Below are 24,763 nucleotides of genomic sequence, written 5' to 3'. Positions count from 1 at the left end.
ACCCCCACTAATTTTGTTATAATGTTTGAGCACAAGAACACAGGATTAGCCATGTCAAGTGTTTGTTTTTTACCGTTCAACCCAACTCAAAAAACACCTCAGTTGGTGGGTCACGTTTGGGAACCCCTGCCTTAACAAACAGTGACACATTATATTAATATTATTAATATTATTACTGACACCAAACATGGAGATGAGGTGACATATATCAGTCATGACTACATGTTCATGTGATTACTTTAAATCACTTGACTGTTTGGATGTGTCTGTTAATAAATGTTTAATTTCTAAGAGATAATTAATAAAATAGAACAATTGACATTCAATAATTAGTTGTCACTGTGTTAACCACAACCAACATGTTGGATCTCTGTTTAGTTGTCACTGTGTTAACCACAAACAACATGCTGGATCTCTGTTTAGTTGTCACTGTGTTAACCACAACTAACATGCTGGATCTCTGTTTAGTTGTCACTGTGTTAACCACAACCAACATGTTGGATCTCTGTTTAGTTGTCACTGTGTTAACCACAACCAACATGTTGGATCTCTGTTTAGTTGTCACTGTGTTAACCACAACCTACATGTTGGATCTCTGTTTAGTTGTCACTGTGTTAACCACAACCAACATGCTGGATCTCTGTTTAGTTGTCACTGTGTTAACCACAACCAACATGCTGGATCTCTGTTCAGTTGTCACTGTGTTAACCACAACCAACATGCTGGATCTCTGTTTAGTTGTCACTGTGTTAACCACAACCAACATGCTGGATCTATGTTTAGTTGTCACTGTGTTAACCACAACCAACATGCTGGATCTCTGTTTAGTTGTCACTGTGTTAACCACAACCAACATGTTGGATCTCTGTTTAGTTGTCACTGTGTTAACCACAACCAACATGTTGGATCTCTGTTTAGTTGTCACTGTGTTAACCACAACCAACATGTTGGATCTCTGTTTAGTTGTCACTGTGTTAACCACAACCAACATGTTGGATCTCTGTTTAGTTGTCACTGTGTTAACCACAACCAACATGCTGGATCTCTGTTTAGTTGTCACTGTGTTAACCACAACCAACATGCTGGATCTCTGTTTAGGGTCAGTGCTCTAAAATGAGTCTCTCTGGGAAGAGAGAGGAGGGGGGCCCTGCCTCTAAAATGATTCTCTCTGGGGAGAGAGAGGAGGGGGGGACCTGCCTCTAAAATGAGTCTCTCTGGGGAGAGAGAGGAGGGGGGCCCTGTCTCTAAAATGAGTCTCTCTGGGGAGAGAGAGGAGGGGGGCCCTGTCTCTAAAATGAGTCTCTCTGGGGAGAGAGAGGAGGGGGACCCTGCCTCTAAAATGAGTCTCTCTGGGGAGAGAGAGGAGGGGGGCCCTGCCTCTAAAATGAGTCTCTCTGGGGAGAGAGAGGAGGGGGGCCCTGCCTCTAAAATGAGTCTCTCTGGGGAGAGAGAGGAAGGGGGCCCTGCCTCTAAAATGAGTCTCTCTGGGGAGAGAGAGGGGGGCCCTGCCTCTAAAATGAGTCTCTCTGTGGAGAGAGAGGAGGGGGACCCTGCCTCTAAAATGAGTCTCTCTGGGGAGAGAGAGGGGGGAGGCCCTGCCTCTAAAATGAGTCTCTCTGGGGAGAGAGAGGAGGGGGGCCCTGCCTCTAAAATGAGTCTCTCTGGGGAGAGAGAGGAGGGGGGCCCTGCCTCTAAAATGAGTCTCTCTGGGGAACATGACACCAAATCTAAGAGGTGAGATTACAATATTGTTTAAGAACTTTGTTTCTAAAATGTTATATCCACAATTTTTTCACATTTGTTATTTTTAATCAGAAATTATTGCTTATGGGTACCTTCAGGTGTCTGTAAAATATTGTTGTTCTATAGAATTTATAGAATGCATGTCACAATCATTTTGCCAACTCATAATTATTGCCTAATATGTTGGCATGCATAACATTTAGACTAATTGTGATTGTTGTTACAAGGTGGATTCTGACAATATTTCCGTTACATAAACACACTATTCACTCCTTTTAAAACCAAAAGGGTTCTATCTTGCTTAAATATACGGAACCACTAAAGTTCTGTATAGAACCATTAATAGGGTTCTTTGGTCAGAACTCTAGAGGTTCTTCTTCACTGAATTGATCTTCATTATATCCAAACACACTGGTGTTCAGGGAGACATCTCTTCATTATATCCAAAACACTAGTGGTCAGGGAGACATCTCTTCATTATATCCAAACACACTGGTGGTCAGGGAGACATCTCTTCATTATATCCAAACACACTGGTGGTCAGGGAGACATCTCTTCATTATATCCACACTGGTGGTCAGGGAGACATCTCTTCATTATATCCAAACACACTGGTGGTCAGGGAGACATCTCTTCATTATATACAAACACACTGGTGGTCAGGGAGACATCTCTTCATTATATACAAACACACTGGTGGTCAGGGAGACATCTCTTCATTATATCCACACTGGTGGTCAGGGAGACATCTCTTCATTATATCCACACTGGTGGTCAGGGAGACATCTCTTCATTATATCCAAACACACTGGTGGTCAGGGAGGCATCTCATCATTATATCCAAACACACTGGTGGTCAGGGAGGCATCTCTTCATTATATCCACACACACTGGTGGTCAGGGAGACATCTCTTCATTATATCCACACTGGTGGTCAGGGAGACATCTCTTCATTATATCCAAACACACTGGTGGTCAGGGAGGCATCTCTTCATTATATCCACACACACTGGTGGTCAGGGAGACATCTCTTCATTATATCCACACTGGTGGTCAGGGAGATATCTCTTCATTATATCCAAACACACTGGTGGTCAGGGAGACATCTCTTCATTATATCCAAACACACTGGTGGCCAGGGAGTCATCTCTTCATTATATCCAAACACACTGGTGGTCAGGGAGACATCTCTTCATTATATCCAAACACACTGGTGGTCAGGGAGACATCTCTTCATTATATCCAAACACACTGGTGGTCAGGGAGACATCTCTTCATTATATCCACACTGGTGGTCAGGGAGGCATCTCTTCATTATATCCAAACACACTGGTGGTCAGGGAGACATCTCTTCATTATATCCACACTGGTGGTCAGGGAGACATCTCTTCAATATATCTAAACACACTGGTGGTCAGGGAGACATCTCTTCATTATATCCACACTGGTGGTCAGGGAGACATCTCTTCATTATATCCATACACACTGGTGGTCAGGGAGACATCTCTTCATTATATCCAAACACACTGGTGGTCAGGGAGACATCTCTTCATTATATCCAAACACACTGGTGGTCAGGGAGTCATCTCTTCATTATATCCAAACACACTGGTGGTCAGGGAGACATCTCTTCATTATTTCCAAACACACTGGTGGTCAGGGAGGCATCTCTTCATTATATCCACACTGGTGGTCAGGGAGACATCTCTTCATTATATCCAAACACACTGGTGGTCAGGGAGACATCTCTTCATTATATCCACACTGGTGGTCAGGGAGACATCTCTTCATTATATCCACACTGGTGGTCAGGGAGACATCTCTTCATTATATCCAAACACACTGGTGGTCAGGGAGACATCTCTTCATTATATCCAAACACACTGGTGGTCAGGGAGTCATCTCTTCATTATATCCAAACACACTGGTGGTCAGGGAGGCATCTCTTCATTATATCCAAACACACTGGTGGTCAGGGAGACATCTCTTCATTATATCCAAACACACTGGTGGTCAGGGAGACATCTCTTCATTATATCCAAACACACTGGTGGTCAGGGAGACATCTCTTCATTATATCCACACTGGTGGTCAGGGAGACATCTCTTCATTATATCCAACACACTGGTGGTCAGGGAGACATCTCTTCATTATATCCAAACACACTGGTGGTCAGGGAGTCATCTCTTCATTATATCCAAACACACTGGTGGTCAGGGAGACATCTCTTCATTATATCCAAACACACTGGTGGTCAGGGAGACATCTCTTCATTATATCCAAACACACTGGTGGTCAGGGAGACATCTCTTCATTATATCCAAACACACTGGTGGTCAGGGAGACATCTCTTCATTATATCCAAACACACTGGTGGTCAGGGAGACATCTCTTCATTATATCCACACTGGTGGTCAGGGAGTCATCTCTTCATTATATCCAAACACACTGGTGGTCAGGGAGGCATCTCTTCATTATATCCAAACACACTGGTGGTCAGGGAGGCATCTCTTCATTATATCCACACTGGTGGTCAGGGAGACATCTCTTCATTATATCCAAACACACTGGTGGTCAGGGAGACATCTCTTCATTATATCCAAACACACTGGTGGTCAGGGAGACATCTCTTCATTATATCCAAACACACTGGTGGTCAGGGAGACATCTCTTCATTATATCCAAACACACTGGTGGTCAGGGAGACATCTCTTCATTATATCCGAACACACTGGTGGTCAGGGAGACATCTCTTCATTATATACAAACACACTGGTGGTCAGGGAGACATCTCTTCATTATATCCAAACACACTGGTGGTCAGGGAGACATCTCTTCATTATATCCAAACACACTGCTGGTCAGGGAGACATCTCTTCATTAACACACTGGTGGTCAGGGAGACATCTCTTCATTATATCCACACTGGTGGTCAGGGAGGCATCTCTTCATTATATCCAAAACACACTGGTGGTCAGGGAGACATCTCTTCATTATATCCAAACACACTGGTGGTTAGGGAGACATCTCTTCATTATATCCAAACACACTGGTGGTCAGGGAGACATCTCTTCATTATATCCAAACACACTGGTGGTCAGGGAGACATCTCTTCATTATATTCAAACACACTGGTGGTCAGGGAGGCATCTCTTCATTATATCCAAACACACTGGTGGTCAGGGAGACATCTCTTCATTATTTCCAAACACACTGGTGGTCAGGGAGACATCTCTTCATTATTTCCAAACACACTGGTGGTCAGGGAGACATCTCTTCATTATATCCAAACACACTGGTGGTCAGGGAGACATCTCTTCATTATATCTAAACACACTGGTGGTCAGGGAGACATCTCTTCATTATATCCAAACACACTGGTGGTCAGGGAGACATCTCTTCATTATATCCACACTGGTGGTCAGGGAGACACCTCTTCATTATATCCAAACACACTGGTGGTCAGGGAGACATCTCTTCATTATATCCAAACACACTGGTGGTCAGGGAGACATCTCTTCATTATATCCAAACACACTGGTGGTCAGGGAGACATCTCTTCATTATATCCAAACACACTGGTGGTCAGGGAGACATCTCTTCATTATATCCAAACACACTGGTGGTCAGGGAGACATCTCTTCATTATATCCAAACACACTGGTGGTCAGGGAGTCTTCTCTTCATTATATCCAAACACACTGGTGGTCAGGGAGACATCTCTTCATTATATCCAAACACACTGGTGGTCAGGGAGACATCTCTTCATTATATCCAAACACACTGGTGGTCAGGGAGACATCTCTTCATTATATCCACACTGGTGGTCAGGGAGACATCTCTTCATTATATCCAAACACACTGGTGGTCAGGGAGACATCTCTTCATTATATCCAAACACACTGGTGGTCAGGGAGACATCTCTTCATTATATCCACACTGGTGGTCAGGGAGACATCTCTTCATTATATCCAAACACACTGGTGGTCAGGGAGACATCTCTTCATTATATCCAAACACACTGGTGGTCAGGGAGACATCTCTTCATTATATCCACACTGGTGGTCAGGGAGACATCTCTTCATTATATCCAAACACACTGGTGGTCAGGGAGACATCTCTTCATTATATCCAAACACACTGGTGGTCAGGGAGGCATCTCTTCATTATATCCAAACACACTGGTGGTCAGGGAGACATCTCTTCATTATATCCACACTGGTGGTCAGGGAGACATCTCTTCATTATATCCACACTGGTGGTCAGGGAGACATCTCTTCATTATATCCAAACACACTGGTGGTCAGGGAGACATCTCTTCATTATATCCAAACACACTGGTGGTCAGGGAGACATGTCTTCATTATATCCAAACACACTGGTGGTCAGGGAGGCATCTCTTCATTATATCCAAACACATTGGTGGTCAGGGAGACATCTCTTCATTATATCCAAACACACTGGTGGTCAGGGAGACATCTCTTCATTATATCCAAACACACTGGTGGTCAGGGAGACATCTCTTCATTATATCCACACTGGTGGTCAGGGAGACATCTCTTCATTATATCCAAACACACTGGTGGTCAGGGAGACATCTCTTCATTATATCCAAACACACTGGTGGTCAGGGAGACATCTCTTCATTATATCCACACTGGTGGTCAGGGAGACATCTCTTCATTATATCCAAACACACTGGTGGTCAGGGAGACATCTCTTCATTATATCCAAACACACTGGTGGTCAGGGAGACATCTCTTCATTATATCCAAACACACTGGTGGTCAGGGAGACATCTCTTCATTATATCCAAACACACTGGTGGTCAGGGAGACATCTCTTCATTATATCCAAACACACTGGTGGTCAGGAAAACATCTCTTCATTATATCCAAACACACTGGTGGTCAGGGAGACATCTCTTCATTATATCCAAACACACTGGTGGTCAGGGAGACATCTCTTCATTATATCCAAACACACTGGTGGTCAGGGAGACATCTCTTCATTATATCCACACTGGTGGTCAGGGAGACATCTCTTCATTATATCCAAACACACTGGTGGTCAGGGAGACATCTCTTCATTATATCCAAACACACTGGTGGTCAGGGAGACATCTCTTCATTATATCCAAACACACTGGTGGTCAGGGAGACATCTCTTCATTATATCCAAACACACTGGTGGTCAGGGAGACATCTCTTCATTATATCCAAACACACTGGTGGTCAGGGAGACATCTCTTCATTATATCCAAACACACTGGTGGTCAGGGAGACATCTCTTCATTATATCCAAACACACTGGTGGTCAGGGAGACATCTCTTCATTATATCCAAACACACTGGTGGTCAGGGAGACATCTCTTCATTATATCCAAACACACTGGTGGTCAGGGAGACATCTCTTCATTATATCCACACTGGTGGTCAGGGAGACATCTCTTCATTATATCCAAACACACTGGTGGTCAGGGAGACATCTCTTCATTATATCCAAACACACTGGTGGTCAGGGAGACATCTCTTCATTATATCCAAACACACTGGTGGTCAGGGAGACATCTCTTCATTATATCCAAACACACTGGTGGTCAGGGAGACATCTCTTCATTATATCCAAACACACTGGTGGTCAGGGAGGCATCTCTTCATTATATCCAAACACACTGGTGGTCAGGGAGACATCTCTTCATTATATCCAAACACACTGGTGGTCAGGGAGACATCTCTTCATTATATCCAAACACACTGGTGGTCAGGGAGACATCTCTTCATTATATCCACACTGGTGGTCAGGGAGACATCTCTTCATTATATCCACACTGGTGGTCAGGGAGACATCTCTTCATTATATCCAAACACACTGGTGGTCAGGGAGACATCTCTTCATTATATCCAAACACACTGGTGGTCAGGGAGACATCTCTTCATTATATCCAAACACACTGGTGGTCAGGGAGACATCTCTTCATTATATCCAAACACACTGGTGGTCAGGGAGACCTCTTCATTATATCCAAACACACTGGTGGTCAGGGAGGCATCTCTTTGTTTGAACGATGGAACACGTCAACTCTGGATTACTTTTTTACATTACAATACAATACAATACAATACAATACATACAATACAATACATTACATTACAATACATTACCATACAACTTTGTCCATTAGTTACAGCAAACAACAAAAATGTCTTTCTGCTCCATTCTTAACCCCCCCCCCTCCCAGAATTGTAATTTACATAATCATAATAGAGTTGAATATTACTGTAAAGAGTTTATATTATATTATAATACAGTATGAATGTTACTAATGTAAACCACTGTAAAGAGTTTATATTATATTATAATATATATATATTACTAATGTAACCCACAAATCCTGTGTTTAGTTATTGTGTGGCACTGTTCTGGAACTGTCCGCGTCCCCGTACAGAACTGTCCGCGTCCCCGTTCGGTGTGGCGCCAAGCATATTGTCCGGTTAAGCGCAGAGTTGGCTGGGGTGATCTTGGGGAATAACGACGGAGTTCACTACAGTGTTGAGACACCGAAGTTCAGTGTTCAATTAGCTTTTTTCTTTACGGTCAGGGACAGTATGAGTGTAGCCAGATCCTTTTCACTCTCTATCCTTGTTTCATTTTGTGGTTTACCGGATTCATCATCGAGACGAGGGACAGACGAACGACCAGCTAGCTAGCCAAGCTAGTCGGTACAGCTCGGTAAGTTAGCTAGCTACGAAACCAGCAGCATCCTAGTTACCATAGCTACCACAACATCATCACCGGCTGCCTGCATTTCTTGTGGACCAATGGAGCTCCCCGGTTGTTTCTTCCACCTGTTAAATCCGTGGAGGGCTTCTCCCTCTCTCGTTGATGGATGCTGGCTACCTCTGTCCGGTTCTCCTCTCTTCACTAGATGGACGGTAACTTTAGTGTTTAACCCCTCTGTGTCCAAGGACCAATCTTTTGAATATTATTTTCAGGGCGCCTCAATAGCAGGTATTGAACACCGGGTAAATAATCACTAGTCAGAGCCTCAACCTCAGTAAACATTCATTATAAAACACATCTTAATATCTGATATTGCGAGTAAACAACCTCGGAATAGAAAAGACAAGAGTGCGTCTTCCAGCCCACCAATAAATGACATAATTCAACCCTCCCGGTTAGTAAATTTACCTCAACATGCCCCCGGAGAAGGCAGAGTAACGACACCAGCCTTTTAGCGGGGCTGACTACAACGCTCGCGTCGCTAAATGAATTTCGTTATTAAAAATGACACACTGCTCGCGCGCGCCAACGAGCGTCTAGAAGTCAGTTCTATTTGTGATGCAGTTCGCGCTGCATCTCCTCATTGGTTTATAGAAGCAGGTACCCACGTGCCATCTGCTCATTGGTTTATAGAAGCAGGTACCCACGTGCCATCTCCTCATTGGTTTATAGAAGCAGGTACCCACGTGCCATCTCCTCATTGGTTTATAGAAGCAGGTACCCACGTGCCATCTCCTCATTGGTTTATAGAAGCAGGTACCCACGTGCCATCTCCTCATTGGTTTATAGAAGCAGGTACCCACGTGCCATTTCCTCATTTAGTAAAAAAACATAAACATAACTTCTTTAAACAATTAAAGCTAATTTACGAACATTTCTGAAAATGGATATATAGCGTTTTGGAATGCAACTCTTCTTATGTTTCCCCATCTGAGCTCAGAGTAGATGAGAGATGTAATGTTTGTCTCTGTTGTGTTAAAGTCCAATCAAGCAGGAGAGACCAGCCTCCCCTGTACCCAGCTGTGTGTCCATGAAGAGTGACTGGTCTATGGAACTACCTTTAAACTTTAGAGAGGGAGACTTTTCTACTGAACAAAGGTAAGAAGAACTCATGGGTCATGGTCAGTGAGTTAAACAACACTGTCTCGAGTCATTTCTCCTCTCCCATTTTCCCATTTATTTTGTTGTTTTCATAATCCATAGGCTAATCATTTTGTCCAATTACATAGTCCTAAAACAATATTAAACAAACACAACATTCCCTCCCTGTGTGTGTGTGTGTGTGTGTGTGTGTGTGTGTGTGTGTGTGTGTGTGTGTGTGTGTGTGTGTGTGTGTGTGTGTGTGTGTGTGTGTGTGTGTGTGTGTGTGTGTGTGTGTGTGTGTGTGTGTGTGTGTGTGTGTGTGTGTGTGTATACTCCCTGGATGAGGGGATGTAATCTCATGTTTTGTCCACAGAAACCAACAGGAGAGATCAGAGTCAGAGATTCTCAGTTGTCAGTCTTCCCAGAGTCATCAAACAGACCTGGCCTCCATATTCAGTGTATGTGGTCCTGTTATGTACATTTGTTTTCGTTTACCTCAATTAAAGTTGACCTGTCAATCATTCATTAATGTGTTAATGAGAAAGCATTTTGTCTCTTGCTTAACTCATTTACTTAATTTATTCCAGATGCTTGAAGAGAAAATTATGACATTTGTGAAGAACGAGCTGAAGATGTTCAAGAGGATTCTTAGTCCAGAACTCCCAGAAGGCTTTGAGAGTCAGAAGCAGGAAGTGGTGGATGCTGAAGATGAGAAGCAGGAGAGCAGTGCCAGAGAGGGGGCTCTGAAGATCACACTGCACGTCCTGAGGAAAATGAACCAGAAGGACCTTGCTGACACACTGGAGAAATGTAAGATCTGTCTGCCTCATGTTGAATGATGTTTTATAACATTTAAAAGCTGTAGCTAAAGTACAGCTAAAGTAGCTGTGTAACTCAATGATATTGTAGCAGCCTTAACACAACACCTAGTGACCTCATCAAGTAGCAGCAGGGATGTGTTGTGGTGATTCATTTAGAGAGAGAGAGAACATTAATAATACCATAAATAATACCAATAATAATATAATCAGTCACACCGGTCTGTAATGCATTATGAAAACATTTACACATTTATACAGTCAGTTAAGAGAATAAATGATTATAATGTAAAACGTTATAACCGTCTTACAATACTGTAGTCATTAAAACAGACGTAATATTAATATCCTCTGTGTTATTTCTAGATTCAGATGAGCTTGCTGTGATTTGCCAACGTGAACTCAAATCTAATCTAAAGAAGAAGTTTCAATGTGTATTTGAGGGGATCGCTAAACAAGGAAACCCAACACTTCTCAATAAGATCTACACAGAGCTCTACATCACAGAGGGTGGAACAGGAGAGGTCAATAATGAACATGAGCTGAGACAGATTGAGACAACAACCAGGAAACAAGCAAGACCAGAGACTGCAATCAAATGTAACGACATCTTCAAACCCTTATCTGGACAAGACAAACTTATCAGAACTGTGCTGACAAAGGGAGTCGCTGGCATTGGAAAAACAGTCTCTGTGCAGAAGTTCATTCTGGACTGGGCTGAAGGAAAAGCAAATCAGGAAGTCCAATTTGTATTTTCATTCCCTTTCCGGGAGCTGAATTTGATGAAAGAGGACAAACACACTTTCATTGAACTCCTCAATCACTTCTCAATGGAAACCAAACAATCAGGAATCTCCATCTACAACAAGTACAAAGTTCTGTTCATCTTTGATGGTCTGGATGAGTGCCGACTGCCCCTAGACTTCCAGAAGAACAAGATCTGTTGTGACGTCACAGAGTCAACCTCAGTGGATGTTCTGCTGACAAATCTCATCAAGGGAAATCTGCTTCCCTCTGCTCTCCTCTGGATAACTACCCGACCTGCAGCAGCCAATAAGATCCCTTCAGGGTGTGTTGACCAGGTGACAGAGGTACGAGGGTTCAATGACCCACAGAAGGAGGAGTACTTCAGGAAGAGATTCAGTGATGAGGACCTGGCCAGCAGAATCATCTCACACATAAAGACATCAAGGAGCCTCCACATCATGTGCCACATTCCAGTCTTCTGTTGGATTTCTGCAACAGTCCTTGAACAGATGCTGAAACAAGAGAGAAGAGATGCCCAAGACTCTGACTGAGATGTACACACACCTTGTGGTGTTTCACACCAAACAGAAGAATGAAAAGTATCTTGGGAATGAAGAGACAGGTCCACACTGGAATAAGGAGAGCATTCTGTCACTGGGAAAACTGGCTTTTCAACAGCTTGTGAAGGGCAATCTGATTTTCTATGAAGAAGACCTGAAAGAGGCTGGCATTGATGTCAATGAAGCCTCAGTGTACTCAGGATTGTGCACACAGTTCTTTAAAGAGGAATGTGGGCTGTACCAGGACAAGGTGTACTGCTTTGTTCATCTGAGCATTCAGGAGTTTCTGGCTGCTGTATATGTGTTCCTCTCATTCATCAACAACAATGAGAATCTAATGGACAAACTGCCAACAAAATCCAGTATCTTGTCTTCGCTGTTCAAAGACAAGCCTGAAGTTAATGTCTACAAGAGTGCTGTGGATAAAGCCTTACAAAGTGAGACGGGAAACCTGGACCTTTTCCTCCGCTTCCTTCTGGGCCTCTCACTGGAGTCCAATCAGAAGCACTTACGAGGTCTACTGACAAAGACAAGAAGCAGCTCACAGAGCCATGAAGAAACAGTCAAGTACATCAAGGAGAAGATCAGGAAGAATCCCTCTCCAGAGAGGAGCATCAATCTGTTCCACTGTCTGAATGAACTGAATGACCATTCTCTAGTGAAGGAGATCCAAAGCTACCTGAGATCAGGAAGTCTCTCAAAACCCAACCTGTCACCTGCACAGTGGTCAGCTCTGGTCTTTGTGTTGCTGACTTCAGAAAAGGAGCTGGATGTGTTTGACCTGAAGAAATACTCCAGATCAGAGGAAGGTCTTCTGAGGCTGCTGCCAGTGGTCAAAGCCTCCAGAGCTGCTCTGTGAGTAAATACAATTACATTTAAGAACTAATCATCAGGAAGCAATATCCAGTTTAGAGAAAAATGATGTATTATAATATGTATATAATTTTATATTGAAAAACATATTGAATAAATGCATTGATTTTCACATTAGTATAACAATATGACCATACAATTCTAGGAGACGGAAGATGAATCTATATGTTGTTTTAGAGAATAAACCAAATGCATCTGCCTTTATCCTTCTACACTACTCGTTAAATTAACGGTGTGTTTGTGAAGTCATGATGATCTCTTTGTCAGGCTGTGGAGTCACAGAGGAAGGCTGTGCTTCTCTGGTCTCAGCTCTGGAGTCAAACCCCTCACACCTGAGAGAGCTGGACCTGACTAACAATGACCTGAAGGATTCAGGAGTGAAGCTGCTCTCTGCTGGACTGGGGAATCCCCACTGTAAACTGGAGACTCTGAGGTCTCTGTTATTGGTAATGGTGAGAGGTTAGCATGTTTTGTTGTAGTCTCTGTTACTGGTAATGGTCAAAGGTTAGCATGTTTTGTTGTAGCTTTTGTTATTGGTAATGGTGAGAGGTTAGCATGTTTTGTTGTAGCCTCTGTTATTGGTAATGGTGAGAGGTTAGCATGTTTTGTTGTAGTCTCTGTTATTGGTAATGCTGAAAGGTTAGCATGTTTTGTTGTAGCCTCTGTTATTGGTAATGGTGAGAGGTTAGCATGTTTTGTTGTAGCCTCTGTTATTGGTAAGGGTGAGATGTTAGCATGTTTTGTTGTAGTCTCTGTTATTGGTAATGGTGACAGGTTAGCATGTTTTGTTGTAGCCTCTGTTATTGGTAATGGTGAAAGGTTAGCATGTTTTTTTGTAGCCTCTGTTATTGGTAATGTTGAGAGGCTAGCATGTTTTGTTGTAGTCTCTGTTATTGGTAATGGTGAGAGGTTAGCATGTTTTGCTGTAGCCTCTGGTCTTGGTAATGGTGAGAGGTTAGCATGTTTTGTTGTAGCCTCTGTTATTGGTAATGGTGAGAGGTTATTATGTTTTGTTGTAGTCTCTGTTATTGGTAATGGTGAGAGGTTAGCATGTTTTGTTGTAGCCTCTGTTATTGGTAACGGTGAGGGGTTAGTATGTTTTGTTGTAGCCTCTGTTATTGGTATTGGTGAGAGGTTAGCATGTTTTGTTGTAGCCTCTGTTATTGGTAATGGTGAGAGGTTAGCATGTTTTGTTGTAGCCTCTGTTATTGGTAATGGTGAGAGGTTAGCATGTTTTGTTGTAGTCTCTGTTATTGGTAACGGTGAGAGGTTAGCATGTTTTGTTGTAGCCTCTGTTATTGGTAATGGTGAGAGGTTAGCATGTTTTTTTGTAGCCTCTGTTATTTGTAATGGTGAGAGGTTAGTATGTTTTGTTGTAGTCTCTGTTATTGGTAATGGTGAGAGGTTAGCATGTTTTGTTGTAGCCTCTGTTATTGGTAATGGTGAGAGGTTAGTATGTTTTGTTGTAGCCTCTGTTATTGGTAATGGTGAGAGGTTAGCATGTTTTGTTGTAGTCTCTGTTATTGGTAATGGTGAGAGGTTAGCATGTTTTGTTGTATCCTCTGTTATTGGTAATGGTGAGAGGTTAGCATGTTTTGTTGTAGCCTCTGTTATTGGTAATGGTCAAAGGTTAGCATGTTTTGTTGTAGCTTTTGTTATTGGTAATGGTGAGAGGTTAGCATGTTTTGTTGTAGCCTCTGTTATTGGTAATGGTGAGAGGTTAGCATGTTTTGTTGTAGTCTCTGTTATTGGTAATGCTGAGAGGTTAGCATGTTTTGTTGTAGCCTCTGTTATTGGTAATGGTGAGAGGTTAGCATGTTTTGTTGTAGCCTCTGTTATTGGTAAGGGTGAGATGTTAGCATGTTTTGTTGTAGTCTCTGTTATTGGTAATGGTGACAGGTTAGCATGTTTTGTTGTAGCTTTTGTTATTGGTAATGGTGAGGGGTTAGCATGTTTTGTTGTAGCCTCTGTTATTGGTAATGGTGAGAGGTTAGCATGTTTTGTTGTAGTCTCTGTTATTGGTAATGCTGAGAGGTTAGCATGTTTTGTTGTAGCCTCTGTTATTGGTAATGGTGAGAGGTTAGTATGTTTTGTTGTAGCCTCTGTTATTGGTAAGGGTGAGATGTTAGCATGTTTTGTTGTAGCCTCTGTTATTGGTAATGGTGACAGGTTAGCATGTTTTGTTGTAGCCTCTGTTATTGGTAATGGTGACAGGTTAGCATGTTTTGTTGTAGCCTCTGTTATTGGTAATGGTGAGAGGTTAGCATGTTTTGTTGTAGTCTCTGTTATTGGTAATGGTGAGAGGTTAGCATGTTTTGTTGTAGTCTCTGTTATTGGTAATGGTGAGAGGTTAGCATGTTTTGTTGTAGTCTCTGTTATTGGTAATGTTGAGAGGTTAGCATGTTTTGTTGTAGTCTCTGTTATTGGTAATGGTGAGAGGTTAGCATGTTTTGTTGTAGCCTCTGTTATTGGTAATGGTGAGAGGTTAGCATGTTTTGCTGTAGCCTCTGGTCTTGGTAATGGTGAGAGGTTAGCATGTTTTGTTGTAGCCTCTGTTATTGGTAATGGTGAGAGGTTAGCATGTTTTGTTGTAGCTTTTGTTATTGGTAATGGTGAGGGGTTAGCATGTTTTGTTGTAGCCTCTGTTATTGGTAATGGTGAGAGGTTAGCATGTTTTGTTGTAGCCTCTGTTATTGGTAAGGGTGAGATGTTAGCATGTTTTGTTGTAGCCTCTGTTATTGGTAATGGTGACAGGTTAGCATGTTTTGTTGTAGCCTCTGTTATTGGTAATGGTGAAAGGTTAGCATGTTTTGTTGTAGCCTCTGTTATTGGTAATGGTGAGAGGTTAGCATGTTTTGTTGTAGTCTCTGTTATTGGTAATGGTGAGAGGTTAGCATGTTTTGTTGTAGCCTCTGTTATTGGTAATGGTGAGAGGTCAGCATGTTTTGTTGTAGCCTCTGTTATTGGTAATGGTCAGAGGTTAGCATGTTTTGCTGTAGCCTCTGTTATTGGTAACGGTGAGGGGTTAGCATGTTTTGTTTCTCATTCATTACTATTTCTCATTCATTACTATTTATGATTGATTCATGATTTTCTTAATCAAGGCTTCATCAGGATTAATTTAGTAGTGTTTAGAAACATGTTATCTACTCACTTAGATGGAAAATGAACCCAGTCATCATCCACCATTCAGTTACTATTGGGCAAAACACAACCCAAAACACAACCAAAACAAACTGCAAATGCAACCAATGAGTTTGGAACCAAATACTCAACTTTTGACTACTTTAATACACTATAATGAATTGGTCAGAATACTTCTGACTTCTTCAAATAGGGGGAGTAGATACATAAAGTGCTTTCATTTCTAAATGGTGAAACAGATATGTATTAAAATACCCTCAAATAAAAGATGACATTATATACTGTCACCTCATATGAAACATTTGATCTGAAATCCAAAATGTTGGAGTATAGAGCCACATTTAAAATGTTAGCTTCACTGTCAAAATAGATATGGTGTGGACTGTATACTCAATACAATCTAAATCTGATACCTCACTGTCATTATAGATATGGTGTGGACTGTTTACTCAATACAATCTAAATCTGATACCTCACTGTCATTATAGATATGGTGTGGACTGTATACTCAATACAATCTAAATCTGATACCTCACTGTCATTATAGATATGGTGTGGACTGTTTACTCAATACAATCTAAATCTGATACCTCACTGTCATTATAGATATGGTGTGGACTGTTTACTCAATACAATCTAAATCTGATACCTCACTGTCATTATAGATATGATGTGGACTGTTTACTCAATACAATCTAAATCTGATAACTCACTGTCTGTCTTCTGACTGATACTGCTTTTTAAACTGGTCTGGTCAGTCTACTATAATATTTGTACTATACATTTTTCTCTCGACAAGACAACAATACTTTGATCATTTGTCATTTCTAATAATGATACATTAATTTATGAATAGATTTGTCCGGTTTCAGGACACTGATGTATCTGAAAATGTTGAAAAAATATACTGCCACTCTATTTTCAACACCAAAGCATAGCAGTGTATTTTAATATGATTTGAATCTTTGTCAGGCTGTCAGGCTGTCTAGTCACAGAGGAAGGCTGTGATTCTCTGGTCTCAGCTCTGAGGTCAAACCCCTCACACCTGAGAGAGCTGGACCTAAGCTACAATCACCCAGGAGACTCAGGAGTCAGACTGCTCTCTGCTGGACTGGAGGATCCACACTGCAGACTGGAGAAACTCAAGTATGTAGAGGGTTTATGTCAATGTTCATATCAGACATGTTTGACTTATCAGGCTAGTTAAGACAAACATTCTGACCACCACTTGGACAAAGTTATATGCTGACTGTGTGTGTGTGTGTGTGTGTGTGTGTGTGTGTGTGTGTGTGTGTGTGTGTGTGTGTGTGTGTGTGTATCTCTTTACAGGCCCCGCTGTTCCATAAGGTGGTTTTTTAATCCGTTTTTTAAATCTAATTTTACTGCTTGCATCAGTTACTTGATGTAGAATAGAGTTCCATGTAGTCATGGCTCTATGTAGTACTGTGGAATAGAGTTCCATGTAGTCATGGCTCTATGTAGTACTGTGGAATAGAGTTCCATGTAGTCATGGCTCTATGTAGTACTGTGGAATAGAGTTCCATGTAGTCATGGCTCTATGTAGTACTGTGGAATAGAGTTCCATGTAGTCATGGCTCTATGTAGTACTGTGGAATAGAGTTCCATGTAGTCATGGCTCTATGTAGTACTGTGGAATAGAGTTCCATGTAGTCATGGCTCTATGTAGTACTGTGGAATAGTTCCATGTAGTCATGGCTCTATGTAGTACTGTGGAATAGAGTTCCATGTAGTCATGGCTCTATGTAGTACTGTGGAATAGAGTTCCATGTAGTCATGGCTCTATGTAGTACTGTGGAATAGAGTTCCATGTAGTCATGGCTCTATGTAGTACTGTGGAATAGAGTTCCATGTAGTCATGGCTCTATGTAGTACTGTGGAATAGAGTTCCATGTAGTCATGGCTCTATGTAGTACTGTGGAATAGAGTTCCATGTAGTCATGGCTCTATGTAGTACTGTGTGTCTCCCATAGTCTGTTCTGGACTTGGGGACTGTGAAGAGACCTCTGGTGGCATGTCTTGTGGGGTATACATGGGTGTCTGAGCTGTGAGCTAGTTGTTTAAACAGACAGCTCGGTACATTCAGAATGTCAGCACATTTTACAAATACTGGTAGTGATGAAGTCAATCTCTCCTCCACTTTCAGCCAGGAGAGATTGAGATGCATATTATTAATGTTAGCTCTCTGTGTACATCCAAGGGCCATCCGTGCTGCCCTGTTCTGAGCCAATTGCAACTTTCCTAAATGCTTTTTTGTGGCACCTGACCACACGACTGAACAGTAGTCAAGAATCGATAAAACTGGGGCCTGTAGGACCTGCCTTGTTGATAGTGCTGTTAAGAAGGTAAAAACTAGGGCCTGTAGGACCTGCCTTGTTGATAGTGTTGTTAAGAAGGTAGAAACTAGGGCCTGTAGGACCTGCCTTGTTGATAGTGTTGTTAAGAAGGTAGAAACTAGGGCCTGTAGGACCTGCCTTGTTGATAGTGTTGTTTAGAAGGTAGAAACTAGGGCCTGTAGGACCTGCCTTGTTGATAGTGCTGTTAAGAAGGTAGAAACTAGGGCCTGTAGGACCTGCCTTGTTGATAGTGTTGTTAAGAAGGTAGAAACTAGGGCCTGTAGGACCTGCCTTGTTGATGGTGTTGTTAAGAAGGTTGAAACTAGGGCCTGTAGGACCTGCCTTGTTGATAGTGTTGTTAAGGTAGAAACTAGGGCCTGTAGGACCTGCCTTGTTGATAGTGTTGTTAAGAAAGTAGAAACTAGGGCCTGTAGGACCTGCCTTGTTGATGGTGTTGTTAAGAAGGTAGAAACTAGGGCCTGTAGGACCTGCCTTGTTGATAGTGTTGTTAAGAAGGTAGAAACTAGGGCCTGTAGGACCTGCCTTGTTGATAGTGTTGTTAAGAAGGTAGAAACTAGGGCCTGTAGGACCTGCCTTGTTGATAGTGGTGTGAAGAAGGTAGAAACTAGGGTCTGTAGGACCTGCCTTGTTGATAGTGTTGTTAAAAAGGTAGAAACTAGGGCCTGTAGGACCTGCCTTGTTGATAGTGGTGTTAAGAAGGTAGAAACTAGGGTCTGTAGGACCTGCCTTGTTGATAGTGTTGTTAAGAAGGTAGAAACTAGGGCCTGTAGGACATGCCTTGTTGATAGTGTTGTTAAGAAGGTAGAAACTAGGGCCTGTAGGACCTGCCTTGTTGATAGTGTTGTTAAGAAGGTAGAAACTAGGGCCTGTAGGACCTGCCTTGTTGATAGTGTTGTTAAGAAGGTAGAAACTAGGGCCTGTAGGACCTGCCTTGTTGATAGTGTTGTTAAGAAGGTAGAAACTAGGGCCTGTAGGACCTGCCTTGTTGATAGTGTTGTTAAGAAGGTAGAAACTAGGGCCTGTAGGACCTGCCTTGTTGATAGTGTTGTTAAGAAGGTAGAAACTAGGGCCTGTAGGACCTGCCTGGTTGATGTTGTTAAGAAGGTAGAAACTAGGGCCTGTAGGACCTGCCTTGTTGATAGTGTTGTTAAGAAGGTAGAAACTAGGGCCTGTAGGACCTGCCTTGTTGATAGTGTTGTTAAGAAGGCAGAGCAGTGCTTTATTATGGACAGACTTCTCACCATCTTAGCTACTGTTGTATCAATATGTTTTGACCATGACAGTTTACAATCTAGTGTTACTCCAAGCAGTTTAGTCACCTCAACTTGCTCAATTTCCACATGATTTATTACAATATTTAGTTGAGGTTTAAGTTTTAGTGAGTTATTTGTCCCAAATACAATGTTTTTAGTTTTATAAATATTTAGGGCTAACTTATTCCTTGCCACCCACTCTGAAACTAACTGCAGCTCTTTGTTGAGTGTTTCAGTCATTTCAGTCGCTGTAGTAGCTGACGTGTTTAGTGATGAGTCATCCTCATACATAGACACACTGGCCTTACTCAAAGTGGCATGTTGAGTCATCCACATACATAGACACACTGGTCTTACTCAAAGTGGCATGTCGTTAGTAAAAAATGTAATAAAATAATATAAAAAATAAAAAAACCTGTTCACTCAATGACTAACTTTTCACCAGATCCACATGTGTTTACCAGACACACATAGTCCACACCACATGTGTTTACCAGACACACATAGTCCACACCACATGTGTTTACCAGACACACATAGTCCACACCACATGTGTTTACCAGACACACATAGTCCACAGCACATGTGTTTACCAGACACACATAGTCCACACCACATGTGTTACCCAGACACACATAGTCCACACCACATGTGTTTACCAGACACACATAGTCCACAACACATGTGTTTACCAGACACACATAGTCCACACCACATGTGTTTACCAGACACACATAGTCCACACCACATGTGTTTACCAGACACACATAGTCCACACCATATCTGTTTACCAGACACACATAGTCCACACCACATGTGTTTACCAGACACACATAGTCCACACCACATGTGTTTACCAGACACACATAGTCCACACCACATGTGTTTGGACAGTGAAGCTCACAGTTTAACATTTGGTGCTATGCTCCAGCATTTTGGATTTGAGATATAATGTTTCATATTAGGTGACAGTACAGAATGTCATCTTTTATTTGAGGTTAATGGTGAGAGGTTAGCATGTTTTGTTGTAGCCTCTGTTATTGGTAATGGTGAGAGGTTAGCATGTTTTGTTGTAGTCTCTGTTATTGGTAATGGTGAGAGGTTAGCATGTTTTGTTGTAGCCTCTGTTTTTGGTAATGGTGAGAGGTTAGCATGTTTTGTTGTATCCTCTTATTGGTAATGGTGAGAGGTTGTATGTTTTGTTGTAGTCTCTGTTATTGGTAATGGTGAGAGGTTAGTATGTTTTGTTGTAGCCTCTGTTATTGGTAATGGTGAGAGGTTAGTATGTTTTGTTGTAGCCTCTGTTATTGGTAATGGTGAGAGGTTAGTATGTTTTGTTGTAGCCTCTGTTATTTGTAATGGTGAGAGGTTAGCATGTTTTGTTGTAGCCTCTGTTATTGGTAATGGTGAGAGGTTAGCATGTTTTGTTGTAGTCTCTGTTATTGGTAATGGTGAGAGGTTAGCATGTTTTGTTGTAGTCTCTGTTATTGGTAATGGTGAGAGGTTAGCATGTTTTGTTGTATCCTCTGTTATTGGTAATGGTGAGAGGTTAGCATGTTTTGTTGTAGTCTCTGTTATTGGTAATGGTGAGAGGTTAGCATGTTTTGTTGTAGTCTCTGTTATTGGTAATGGTGAGAGGTTAGCATGTTTTGTTGTAGTCTCTGTTATTGGTAATGGTGAGAGGTTAGCATGTTTTGTTGTAGTCTCTGTTATTGGTAATAGTGAGAGGTTAGCATGTTTTGTTGTAGCCTCTGTTATTGGTAATGGTGAGAGGTTAGTATGTTTTGTTGTAGCCTCTGTTATTGGTAATGGTGAGAGGTTAGTATGTTTTGTTGTATCCTCTGTTATTGGTAATGGTGAGAGGTTAGCATGTTTTGTTGTATCCTATGTTATTGGTAATGGTGAGAGGTTAGCATGTTTTGTTGTAGTCTCTGTTATTGGTAATGGTGAGATGTTAGCATGTTTTGTTGTAGCCTCTGTTATTGGTAATGGTGAGAGGTTAGTATGTTTTGTTGTTGTCTCTGTTATTGGTAATGGTGAGAGGTTAGTATGTTTTGTTGTAGCCTCTGTTATTGGTAATGGTGAGAGGTTAGCATGTTTTGTTGTAGTCTCTGTTATTGGTAATGGTGAGAGGTTAGCATGTTTTGTTGTAGTCTCTGTTATTGGTAATGGTGAGAGGTTAGCATGTTTTGTTGTAGCCTCTGTAACTCTCTCACTTATTATTATTAATGATTCATTCATGATCTTTCTCAATCATGGCAGTCACAGGCTTGATGAAGTCATTGCGTTCAAAGAATATGGGACCAAATACTAATCTTTTGACTACGTTAATACACTATGAGTGAATTGGTCAGAATACTTATGACTTCTTCAAATAGGGGAACTGGATACATAAAGTGTTTTATTTTTGTAAACGGTGAAACAGACATGTATTTAACTACCCTCAAATAAAAGGTGATACCCTCAAAGAATAGCAGTGTGGTTTAAGACACAAGGTGAGACCCAGATGACACGGGAGGCAGATGGTTAGAGTCTTTGATATTTATTAATATACTAAAAGGGGTAGGCAAGAGAATGGTCGTGTACAGGCCAAAGGTCATAACCAGATCAGAGTCCAGGAGGTACAGTGTGGCAGGCAGGCTAGAGGTCAGGCAGGCTAGAGGTCAGGACAGGCAGAATGGTCAGGCAGACTAGAGGTCAGGACAGGCAGAATGGTCAGGCAGGCTAGAGGTCAGGACAGGCAGAATGGTCAGGCAGGCTAGAGGTCAGGACAGGCAGAATGGTCAGGCAGGCGGGTACAGAGTCCAGAAAACAGGCAAGGGACAAAAACTGGGAGGACTATATACACCAGGGAAACACAGGGATATATACACCAGGGATAAATACACCAGGGAAACACAGGGATATATACACAAGGGATATATACACCAGGGAAACACAGGGATATATACACCAGGGAAACACAGGGATATATACACCAGGGAAACACAGGGATATATACACCAGGGAAACACAGGGATATATACCCCAGGGAAACACAAGGATATATACACAAGGGAAACACAGGGATATATACACCAGGGAAACACAGAGATATATACAACAGGGAACTAAGCGACACCTGGAGGGGGTGGAGACAATCACAAGACAGGTGAAACAGATCAGGGTGTGACATGAATATGGAGACAAATATTCTGCCACTCTTTTTACCACCAAATAATATCAGTGTGATTTTAATATGATTTGACTCTTTGCAGGCTGTCAGGCTGTCTAGTCACAGAGGAAGGCTGTGCTTCTCTGGTCTCAGCTCTGAGGTCAAACCCCTCACACCTGAGAGAGCTGGACCTGAGCTACAATCACCCAGGAGACTCAGGAGTCAGGCTGCTCTCTGCTGGACTGGAGGATCCACACTGCAGACTGCAGAAACTCAAGTATGTAGAGGGTTGATGTCAATGTTCATATCAGACATGTTGGACTTATCAGGCTGGTTAAGACAAACATTCTGACCACCACTTGGACAAAGTTATATGCTGACTGTGTGTGTGTGTGTGTGTGTGTGTGTGTGGTGTGTGTGTGTGTGTGTGTGTGTGTGTGTGTGTGTGTGTGTGTGTGTGTGTGTGTGTGTGTGTGTGTGTGTGTGTGTGTGTTCAGGTGTATCACTCAATGACTGTCTGTTCTTCTGCTTACCGCTACAGTGTGGAACATGGTGGAGAGAACACAATGAAACCTGGGCTTAGAAAATGTGAGTGTTGACTGCTGTGAAGAATATGACTAAGAATAAGTCTTAATTTAAGTTAAGTCAAAGACCACCATCATTACTTACTTGGTCATATTAAATATCAGCTGTAGTTCGTGTTACATAACATACATAACATTTCTAATATTGTGTCTGGTTTCATCCATCAGATGTCTGTGATCTCACACTGGACCTAAACACAGTAGACAGACTCCTCTCTCTGTCTGAGGAGAACAGAAAGGTGACATATAGGAGAGAGGAGCAGCCGTATCCTGATCACCCAGAGAGATTTGAGGACTGTGGACAGGTGCTGTGTAGAGAGGGTCTGACTGGGCGCTGTTACTGGGAGGTAGAGTGGATTGGGAGAGAGGCTGATATAGGAGTGACATATAAAGGAATCAGCAGGAGAGGAGGGGTTAATGACTGTTGTCTTGGATACAATGACAAGTCCTGGAGTCTGAACTGCTCTGACAACAGTTACACTGCCTGTTACAATTATAATTCCAATTATAGTTCTACTACCATATTCGTCCCCTCCTCCTACTCCCACAGAGTAGGAGTGTATCTGGACTGGCCAGCCGGCACTCTGTCCTTCTATAGAGCCTCCTCTGACACACTGACCCACCTGAAAACATTCACCTCCACATTCACTGAGCCCCTCTATCCAGGGTTTAGGGTTCATGCTGACTCCTCAGTGTCCCTGAAATAATAACCTGACACACACACACACACACACTGGACACACACACACACACTGTACACACTCACACACACTTGACACATACACACACACACACTGGACACACACACACACACACTGTACACACTCACACACACTGGACACACACACACACACACATGCGTGTCTTCCTATAATTGTGACAATGTTAAAATACCAATGTAATGATTTGTTGTCTTTTATGTTGAATAACAGATTGTATAATTATATGTGGACATACGCTCCATAGTTGTACAAGTATACAAGGATATATTGTACTTTTCATAATAAAACATACTTGAAACAAGAAAAGCATGTTAATTGTGAAAACAGTTTGGTTATTGATGTTACGTTTCCTCTGTCAGGTTGACGTTAACCTGCGACTGGTTGAAACATGAAACTAATATGAAATGAAATACAAAACAATTAAATATGTGAAATGAAATTAAACAAATTGTACAACAGATTGTTGTGATGCAGTGTCACTATAGCAACAGAGTGTTGTGATGCAGGGTCACTATAGCAACAGGGTTCTCTCTCTGTTCTCTGCTCTCTCAGCCTGCTTTCTGCTCTCTCTACTCTACTCTCTCTCTTTCTGCTCTCTCAGCCTGCTTTCTGCCCTCTCTCTACTCTCTCTCTTTCTGCTCTCACTCTTATTTCTCTCTCTGCTATCTCCCTACTCTCTCGCTCTGCTCTTTGCTCTCCCTCTGCGCTCTCTGCTCTCTCTCTGCCCTCTCTGCTCTCTTCTCTCTCTCTACTCTCTGCTCTCGTTCTCTGCTCTCGTTCTCTGCCCTCTCTGCTCTCTTCTCTCTGTTCTCTCTCTCTGCTCTCTTCTCTCTCTGCTGCACTCTCTCTTTTCTCTGCTCTCTCTGATCTCTCTCTCTCTCTGCTCTCAGCCTGCTCTCCGGTCTCTCCTCTTCTCTCTCTGCT

General features: G+C 42.2%; 1 protein-coding gene across 1 annotated transcript in view; it reads left to right on the top strand.

Moving 5' to 3' along the window:
• The first annotated feature begins 1,266 nt into the window (after nt 1–1,266).
• LOC129833886 (NLR family CARD domain-containing protein 3-like) overlaps nt 1,267–24,763 on the top strand; it is a 70,811-nt gene continuing 47,314 nt past the window's right edge. The window contains exons 1-2 of the mRNA XM_055898730.1: nt 1,267–1,734; nt 9,508–9,624. Coding sequence (XP_055754705.1) covers nt 1,295–1,734; nt 9,508–9,624 — 557 coding nt within the window. The 5' untranslated portion in view covers nt 1,267–1,294. The remainder of the gene's footprint in view (nt 1,735–9,507; nt 9,625–24,763) is intronic.

The sequence above is a fragment of the Salvelinus fontinalis genome, chromosome 34 (genome assembly GCF_029448725.1).
Source record: "Salvelinus fontinalis isolate EN_2023a chromosome 34, ASM2944872v1, whole genome shotgun sequence".
In the NCBI taxonomy this organism is placed as follows: Eukaryota; Metazoa; Chordata; class Actinopteri; order Salmoniformes; family Salmonidae; genus Salvelinus; species Salvelinus fontinalis.
The sequence above is the reverse complement of the archived record's forward strand: the minus strand, read 5'-3'. Positions and strand labels throughout refer to the sequence as shown.